Here is a 9,933-nt window from a genome sequence, read left to right on the forward strand (position 1 = left end):
CGGCGAAGAAGAAGAAGAAGAAGGCTGCCGCCCTCGTCCCCTCCCGCCCGGCGCCTCGCTTGCACCAGGGGCGGCGGCTGCTGCTGCTGCTGCGGCGGGCGGCTCCATCTGCCACTTGCCCCGGCGGGCGAGGAGGCGCTGGCGGGAGGGCGGCCTGCGTGGCGAGGGGCGCCCCGGGGCGAGCGGGAGGGAGGCGGCGGCGGCGGCGGCGGCCCTGCGCGCGGCGGTCGCAATGCAGCTCGGCGGCGGCGGCGGCGGCGTTGGGGTCTAGCCCGGGCGAAGGGGCCGGAGGCGGCTCCTGGGCTGCGTCGTCGGCCGAGAGGGCGGGGAGGCGAGCCGGGCCCCCCCACTCCGCCCCGGCTCCGCCCCGCCGCCGCCGCCGCCGCCACTTCGCCCCGCGGAGCCGGCTCGACGCCGCCGCTGCTGCTCCCTTCGGGGCTCCGCGGACTCCGGCGGAGAAGAGCGGCAGCGCTCGTGGGCCGGACCCTCCTCCGCCCCCCCCCCCGCCCCTCGCCTCCTGGCCGCGCGGACGGAGAGAGCGAGCGAGCGAGCGAGACGGGCAGAGACCCGTGCATCGACCCAGCGGCAGCCGCGGATGCATTAGCCGCCCGGGCGGCGCTTCCCCCCCCGTCCCCGTCCCCGCTCGGCAGCCGGCGCCCACCCGACGAAGGGGACCCCGGCCCCGCTTGCCTGCCTGCCTGCCTGCCTGCCTGCCGGGAGTGAGCGGGGCGCGCGATGCGGCGGCGGGCGGCGGCGGCGGCGGCGGCGGCGCTGGGGTGGCTGTGGCTGTGGCTGGCGCTGGGGCTGCGGGAGGCGGCGGCGCCGCAGCCCTGCCCGGCTCCCTGCTCCTGCGCCGGCACCGCCGTGGACTGTCACGGGCTGGCCCTGCGCGCCGTCCCCAGGAGCGTCCCGCGCAACGCCGAGAGGCTGTAAGTCCGTCCCCGTCCCCGTCCGCCACCGACCCTCCCTGCGCCCCCGGAGCCGCGCGCTCCCCTGCCCGGCACAGCCTCCGTGCGGCTGCAGCCCGGAGCCAGCCCAGAGCCGCACCTTCCACCCGGGTCCCGGGTCCCTGCCGTCCATTGGGGGTGGGGTGGGGGGGGGAAGGACCCCCGGGGGTCGCCCCAGGGCCCCGGCGCCTCTTGCGCTCCGGTCCTTTTAGATGATGCGTTTAAGGGTCGGGATCGTTGTGCTGCGCTTGGAAGTTGCGGTGAGCCGCCCCGATCCCGCGAGGGAAAGGGCGGCGTAGACAGCTCGTGATGGTTATTATTATTATTATTATTGGAAGGGCGGCACAGGAAACGTCGTTATTAATATTAATTATTAATAGTAACAATTACTATTGTGGTTAGTGCTGTTATTGGAAGGGCAGCATGAAAGACGGATTAGTATTGGTAGTAGTGGAAAGGCGGCGTATAAAACATTATTAGTCTTATCATTATTGCTATTATTAGTGGAAGGGCAGCATATAAAACTTACTATTATTGGATTGTTATTGGAAGGGCAGCATAGAAAACATTGTTGTTACAGTAATCCTGTTATTATAAAGGCTGATATATAGAACTTAGCATTATTCATCATCATCATCATCATCATCATCATCATCATCATCATCATCATCATCATCATCCTATTTGCAAAGGGCCCTGCTGGGAGCGCCTGGCCCCAGCCGGGAGGAGGTTGCTCCAGAGCTGCCCAGGTCCTCTGCAGCGCCCGCTGGCCGGCTTATTGATCTGGGGGGCGCCCCTGCCCTGCAATTCTCATTAAGGGCTGTCCTGGACATGTTAGGAGGCATGAAAGCGGCCGGCCTTTCGTTCCAGGGTTTTGTGAACTGCCCCCCCCCTTGCCCTCCCCTAAGCCCAAAATGCTACAGCTTGGTGGGCAATTTGGGTCAGGGGGAGACCCTGTGCTAGATGGCACTAATACCCCCCCCCCCACTTCATTTCTCTGATGTTTTCCTTCTCTTGCAATCGGTGGAGATGCATCTTGTGCCATTTTCGGGATGGGAATTGACCTTTTGCAAAAGTTTTCCCGGCAACTTCCATGGCCAGCCTCTTTTCCCAGGCGAAAGGAGCCTTTTTACAACTGTTGGGCCTGGAATGATATACTTCCTTCAATCCCGGCTGCTCAAGATGGACTCTGGCCGCTTTGCTCTGCAAACCTTTTGGGCCTGACGGGTCAAACATTTCAGAAAATGTCTAACTTGACTCTGTTGGAATGTCCCCCCCACCCCCAACAAAAGAGAAACAATTCTTTGCATGTTAATTTATTTTAAAAAAACACACAGTCCAGTCATGTGTAATTGTGTATTATGTAAAGAAATGTCAAATAATGACCAAAATGACTCAGACAGGGAGAATAGTTGTTGCCAGATGTTGGTGGATGCTGGTGTGTCGCCCAAATCGTTGTGTGGTGTCACCTTTGACACGTGTGCCGTAGAGTCACCATCCCTGTTCTAGCATTTGGTTGCCTTCACTTTAAAAAGAACCGCTTTTTAAAAATCTTGGCACGCACAGGGTTAAACTGCAAGGGGAACCCCCCCCCCCCCATGATCCAGGCAGACAGTTTTCTAGGAACAGAGAAATAGCAAAAACTGCCTTAAAGGAAAGGAAAGAAAATCCATTCCTTACAATGGGGGGAATCCCCATTTTTCTTTCTCTCCTCCTCCATTGCTATTTGTAACGTTCATGCAAGTTGCTGGGGTGGATTGTCACACAGGCAGACTTTCCACTCCTGAGCGGTGGTACAGCTCGAAGTATCCTGGATGTTGCTACTTGGCTGTGTCTCTCAGTTTGCAAATGCTTCTCTTGCATTCACCGCATGACATTTTGCATGTACTCGAATCTCTGAACAGGCCAGGTGCTAAAATGTTCAGATGCGAAGAAGAAGGGTGTTCTGGTACTTACCGGAACATTTATGAATTAAATCGGTCAAGCCATCTATTTCTTGGCTATTAAAGTTGTTCACAAGCGAGCTGTTAGATGTCAGGATGTTTTCCCAACATCCTCTAAATGATTTTTGTTGCTTTTAAAATGGGAAGTTTGCAGCATTTTTTGGTAAAATTAACTCTCTTTTTTTGCTTTAAATTTTCTAAAAATGTAGTGATTTATTGAACGTCAGGGGGGAAAAGTCTGTGTCGATCACTTGAGATTTCTTCCTGTTCTCTTCAATGGGAGTTCTGCTTCCTTTAATATCTTTCCCAGATAACTTACATGGCAATTAGGGCTCATTTCTGTGTAAAGCAGTTTCCCATAAACTTGTCTCAAACCACGTGATCAAATTGAAGTCAAGCTAATCTGTTCGCATTTGAAGATTTTGAACTGAAATGCTTGACCAAGCAGTTAGTAAATCCTGGGATACAGACAGAAGTTTTTATACTATCAGTATAATTTGCTAGATATTGCTAACGTCAGTTTCCAGAAGTGAATGAGGACTTGCCCTTTTAAAAACACAGATATGGGATCGTTTAGAGAAAATGCAGAACTTGGACTGTAGCAAGTTTAACTCTCTAAACGTGTTCTCGAGGAGACTCGTACAAGTCCGTACAATGGAGTTGTAGGACCTAACGGAGGTCTTTGAGAAACCATGATCACCAATATTGTTCCGAGAAAGTTGTCAGAGATATTATAAGACCCCTTCCTGGCTGCCCTTTGAGGATGCAGGTGGGGGTGCCATGGGGACGCTGATAGTGATTCTTGACCGAAGGGATATATTCTCCAGACGCACGGTTGGACAAGTGGGCCTGGGGAAATTCCCCTGATCTTGTTTTCCAAACAAGAGATTGAGTAGAATTGTCCTGGTTGCCTGTCTGTTACACTCCTGTATTCATGAAGACATCAAGCTGCCGAGTTAAGATGCCATGGACTAGTTTTTAATCGCAATGATTCATATCATCAGTGTCAGACTTACTGATGTAACATCTCAGAGTTTTTCCCCCCTCCAGTCGCTTATACCTAAATGATTTGGTGGGGGAGGATGTACTTTTTTTTAGAGGGAGTGAAAGTATTGCCACTTTTGGGAATTCACAAAAAGATCGACAGGGCCGAGCAGCACTGAACCACAGTTGTAATAAAAGTTTGGTTCTGATGAAAAGTTTCTGGCTGAAGCGCCCCCACCCCCTCGCCCCCCAATGAAGCCTGCAGTTGTGGAATGTTTAATTTTACTACTGCCGTGTTCTTCTTCTTAGGGATCTTAATGGAAATAATATCACGCGGATCACCAAGACCGATTTCGCTGGCTTAAGGCACCTTCGAGTCCTGTAAGTTGAATTTTGTATGTGCGTTTATCTGTTATTACTCCCTGCCGCAGATGTAAAGGGCCCTGCAAAATAACGTCCTTCACAAACACGCCTAATTCTTTACTTAACCTCTGAAATAACTTGCACTGCATGAGAAAAAAGCAGTTGAGAGATGACATAAAAGTTTGGAAGGGAGCCACAGGGGCAATTCTGTATTTTAGCCACTTGTGGCTTTATGCTTTTCCTCAAATCTATAAATACAGCAAAATATCCGCGTTTGGAAACCAAATTAACTTTAGCAAGCCTTGTGAAAAAAAAAGATATTTTGTTTTTTTAAAGACTGACTGTAATAAATTGTTGGAATGCCTTGCTGCCCTGGAGTTGTATGTGAAAATGCATTTTGAACTTGGTTTTTGGCTTGGTACAAAAGGAAACTAAAGAGGAAAATGTTATTGATATTAGTCTATGTTTATATCAAGTTCTGATGACATTGATTTTTACTCCAAGATAGTTTTATTAACCATGGAGACAGACTTTAATGCAGTCTCTCTTGCTTCATAACTTTTGTAGGACATGTTTTTGTTACGCGAGACTTAAGAAAATGACATATCCTTTTTTAATAATGGAAAACGTTTTAATAATAGAAAATGCTCGTAAATTGTTAAAATAACTAGCCACTCAATTTTGATCCTTTTAAAATGGATTGTAAACTTCCTTTGTGCAAACGTTTTCTCATTGCGTCACTCGCAAAACAATGAATTGTGAATTATTTTCCTAAAATGACTTCGGTCCTCTCCCCGAAACTCTTAACAAAGTTGTAATGTTTTTTTACATGTCATCAGAACTGCAGCTTATTTCTTTGCTCCTTAGGTAAGGAGTTTATTTTTCTCACCTTTGACCTTCGGGCCCTGGAGCAGGTTTAAAGTCACATTTTTAAGAATGGAACGGGTATCCACCCCCGCTTCCTGGCTTGAACATATGTCACAGTAGCGTGTAAGGTGACAGGTCTTAAACACATTAAATTGGATGTGAAGTTTCAGGCTAGAGTGCGAATTACCGAGTTAATAAAGGGGAGACGATTGCATGTTTCTCTACTGCCGAACTGCAGTAATAACAGGTGTTTATCATAGTTTGCTTACCAGCGCCTCTAAAAACTCTTGCTTTGATTTGCAGTCAGCTCATGGAAAACAAGATTAGCACAATTGAGAGGGGGGCATTCCAAGACCTGAAAGAGCTGGAGAGACTGTGAGTATTTCTTCTTCTTCTTGATGCTAAAAATGACACAGCAAGTTGGTATAAAGCCCTCCTCCCTGCCCCCTTTTCTACTCTGTGTTAAGCCACTGGGATTTGTTCACACTCTTGGATTACTTATCGAAAGAGAGAATAAAAATCAGCAGTTGGCTCCTGGCGGCAATTGCCTGAGGTGGAAAACCTGAATTGTGAAATCTGGTTTCAAAAACTGTTGCAGCAAGAGAAACGTGACAGCAATTTCTGTAGACTCACCCCCGTTGATTGAAGTTTTAATATTTGCCCATTGTGTGGAATTCTTGGGCCCAGTTACGACAGAGAAAAGCAAAACGTGTAAGATTTAAGAGTGTGGGTTACAAGGTAATATAAAGAGACAGGCAAATTGTGGGTAGATCTAACTGTGGGCAAAGAGAAGAATTTGGTGACGGTCATTAAGAATCCCATTAAAAAGTCTCCTGACCTGAGCTACTGAACAATAAATGCATTCGTTGCACTCTGTGTACGTTTCTTTGAAAGTTCTACTTCTGTTGCATGGGTATTGTATTTTTCTGGCGCTATCAACTTCAGTATTTTGTGCTTGGGGAATTTTATCACTTTTTGGATGTTTCATTCTCCTTTGATCTACTTCCTTGATGTACAGTTCTTGAGTTCATGTGGTAACATCAGCAAGTTTCTTTGCTTACACCTATTGTTTTTTTGGAAAACTTTTGGTTTTGTTAGAATTGTTGTGAGGGTGAGTTCAAAACAGGAACAGCTGGGCACCTGCCTTCTTCCCCCTCCCCTCCCCCTCAAAAGTGTCTTTCCGCTTAGCAAGGGACTTTTAGCAACATCATTCAAACGTTGAAAAGTATTGCATTGTCATATTATAGATTGGGCAAAGCCACAAGAAAGAGCAGACTGAATTTCTGTTCCAGTTGTGCAGGGGGGGAAATTGTGTACTGTGATCTTTAGCCATGTGCTGTTGTGTGTTATGCTGCTGCTGTTTGCATGTTGTTTAAAGGAGGTTGAACTGTCAGTTTCATAAGAGTGGATGTTATGTTTTTGTTATATCTGTCAGAGATCCAGTTCTGCTGGGGTTCACTTGTCTTGGGCCTGTGGGCCTTGGAAGATCTGTATTGATGTTATAAATCAGAATTGTTGGAACAGGGTTCTTTGGTCCAATGTGATTCTTTTGAACCGTGTGTGTATATGCATTTTCAGGGGTGAAGTTTGTTGCTCGCACAGAGGCCCCTTCCGCACACGCAAAATAATGCGTTTTCAAACCACTTTCACAACTGTTTGCAAGTGGATTTTGCTATTCCGCACAGCTTCAAAGAGCACTGAAAGCAGTTTGAAAGTGCATTATTCTGCGTGTGCGGAATGAGCCAGAGTTTGCCATGAGTTGAAGCTCTTGAAAGTGCATTATTCTGCGTGTGCAGAATGAGCCAGAGTTTGCCATGAGTTGAAGCTCTTGCTCACGTCTGTGAAGAACTTCTTGTCTCAGTAAATGTTATCTGGCAGTAGTATACTATCCTTGATTTCTGAAAACTGACTTTTGAAGAATATCTTTTTGCAAGTGACTTTTGTAAAGCTGAAGTCTTTGTACATTTTAAGAAACCATTAGGGGCCATGAGTTACGCATCGACATTATTGGGTGCCAGCCAGTTGTTATATATTTGGTAGTAACATACCTCATCAGTTGTGCTACTGATTGGGGTGGGGGGATGGGATTTTCCCCTGTGTACTAAATTTTAAAAACTCCTGTATGTTTAAATTATGCTTAAGCTGTTTCTGTTTTCAGTGGTTTTGAAGAACTTTGCCTAAAGTCATTGTCCATTTTATATGAAACAAACGATGGATAGCCCATGACTAAAAAGTTGCATGTGAATTGCTTTGTGTGACACAAAGCAAAAAAGGGGGTATTATGAACTTTTCCCCCTGCAGCCCATTTCCTGGAAGTTGGTTTTCCCCGATTGGGTGCTGATAATGGAAGAGGGCCCAAATGGGAGAATGGCTGAACATACAAAACAACAACCTTTATTAGGCATATTAAAATAGGCTCCAGAGCATTACAGACATTTCTGAAGTACAAATCAAACGTTCATTCAAAACACAGACAGATAAACTGTATCTAGCACTGGACGTTACTTAGAAAATTCTGTCACTTGTAAAAGAAATTTTGCTACTTTTTCCAAGAGTTGAAAAGAGTTGTCAAAGTCTCTTTCCAAGAGTTGTCAGAGTCTCTTTCAGATTTGTCTAAGACCCGCCCAGGAGAGAAATTCCTAATACCCACATATCTCGGACAGTCAAGTATAATGTGAGCAAGAGTCTCCACTTGGTTTTTACAGTGTGGACAGACCCGATCCTGGAGAGGGATAGATAGGTAGCGACCCTTTGTAATGGCGGATGGAAAAGTATTGCATCTGACCCTTGTGATAATCCATCTCTGCTGGGGTTCAGTTAATAGTTCAAGATATTTGTCTATGTGCCCCTGTTCTGGTACTATTCCAACAGAAAGGGATGAGCATGATTTATTTGCTTGACCCAACAAGATATGGTGTTCCTGTTCTAGAAGTCTGCTTTTTAAGGTTTGCAGAATCTCTCTGGGTGACAGCATACAGAGATCTTCAAGTATTAAACCTAGAGAGTAGATTTTTGATTTAAGAAGTTGATACCATTCGGAGGCAAATAGGTCTGGGCGCACAATATATGTTAAACTGCGCTCATCAAAGTTAAAACATAGTTTGATCCAATACTTGAATGTATTCAATGGCTGAACATAAAAAACCCTAGCAATACTTTAGTTCTTGTTCTTCATGCATTGACTTTACATGTGAATGAGGTATCTGGGCCTTGTTTCAAGAGACAGATTTGTTGCCACTGCAGCCCCTTCCACACATGCAGACTAAAGCAAATTCAATCCACTTTCAGTGCACTTTGCAGCTGGATTTTACTGTGCGGAATAACAAAATCCACTTGCAAACAATTGTGAAAGTGGATCGAAAGTGCATTATTCTGCATGTGCGCAAGGGGCCTGCATGTAGGCTCATTTCGCACATGCAGAATAATGCACTTTCAAACTGCTTTCAGTGCTCTTTAAAGCTGTGCGGAATAGCAAAATCCACTTGCAAACAGTTGTGAAAGTGGTTTGAAAATGCATTATTTTGCGTGTGCGGAAGGGGCCGTAGTTTGACTCTAGGGATAGAACCTGTATGTCAGAAACCACTGCCCTTTCTCTCGTCTCAAAACCACCTCCCATAAAAGTATGGGCGTGCATGCTTTTGTGTAACACTGGAGGGTCTTTTTTTCTGGGGGGGAGGGCACTCCTGCCCAGTATCTTGAGTCAAAAGAGTCAAAAGTTGTTCTAAGAATCAGTCAGTTTTCTTAACTGTCAAGATTTCGTTTCCTCTCATGTTGTAATAGCAGCGTCGTAGGTTTCTTTTCAGCAGAAGGCTCAAATTAGGCGTTCCATGTGCAAGAAGGAATTATAATTTTAAATGAAACCTAATATGTTTAGGATCTTGTTGCCGACCCTTCACCCTTCTAACTAGCTGTGGCAGGCTCAGGCAGGCTCCTAAGTATGCTGGGCAGGTCTTCCTGCCTTTTCTGAAGTGAAGTTTTAGTGAGCAAGGAGATTCAAAAGTTGTTTGAGGAATCAGAGTCAGTTTTCTAAACTGTCAAGGCTTCCTGTCCACCCGTGTCATCCGAGTGGCGGCGCAGGTTTCTTTTCAGCGGGAGGCTCAAATTGGGCGTTTCGCTGCGCAAGAAGGGATTATAATTTTGAATGAAACCTGGTATGTTTAGGATCTCTAAAAACCACCCCCAACCGTTGGCTTAGAGCAGATATTTCATATTTGGAAGGAAACCCTGAAATTCCTCTTGGCAGGTTGTTGTGCTTGTCTGGTGGAGGCGCATTTGTTGTCTGACAACCATTTCATCTTCATGGAATCTGGGATTCTACAATATTTATTAAGATATCCACTGATGTGCTCACCACTTTCTCACCCCCATGGCATAACGAGTGCTTTGTGCTCACAGGCAGAATGTTTTAATATCAGACTCTTGTGTTCTTTAGCCATCTGATTTAGCTACAGTGATACTCCTTATGATGCATTAAATTATCATGGTAGAGTGAATATTGTATTGTCGAAGGCTTTCACGGCTGGAATCACTTGGGTGCTGTGTGGTTTCCGGGCTGTATGGCCGTGTTCTAGCAGCATTCTCTCCTGACGTTTCTCCTGCATCTGTGGCTGGCATCTTCAGAGGAATCTTGGAACAATTTCTCCCCGTAGAGATGTTCAGTGTATTGTCGAAGGCTTTCACCGCCGGAATCACTGGGGTGCCGTGTGGTTTCCGGGCTGTATGGCCGTGTTCTGGCAGCATTCTCTCCTGACGTTTCGCCTGCATCTGTGGCTGGCATCTTCAGAGGATGAAGGGAGGGAGGGAAGAGAAGATGCCAGCCACAGATGCAG

The 9,933-nt window shown here is 46.6% G+C and overlaps 1 protein-coding gene across 1 annotated transcript; it reads left to right on the forward strand.

Moving 5' to 3' along the window:
• Positions 1–381: 381 nt before the first annotated feature.
• Positions 382–5,479, forward strand: LOC125424866 (slit homolog 2 protein-like; the record flags this gene model as incomplete). The annotated part of the gene is made up of 3 exons (XM_048482302.1): positions 382–929; positions 4,184–4,255; positions 5,408–5,479. Coding segments are annotated over exons 1-3 (338 nt in total), but the record flags the coding sequence as incomplete, so codon positions are not given.
• Between the last annotated feature and the right edge of the window lie 4,454 nt (positions 5,480–9,933).

This window comes from Sphaerodactylus townsendi, unplaced genomic scaffold (assembly GCF_021028975.2).
Source record: "Sphaerodactylus townsendi isolate TG3544 unplaced genomic scaffold, MPM_Stown_v2.3 scaffold_1259, whole genome shotgun sequence".
NCBI classification, from domain to species: Eukaryota; Metazoa; Chordata; class Lepidosauria; order Squamata; family Sphaerodactylidae; genus Sphaerodactylus; species Sphaerodactylus townsendi.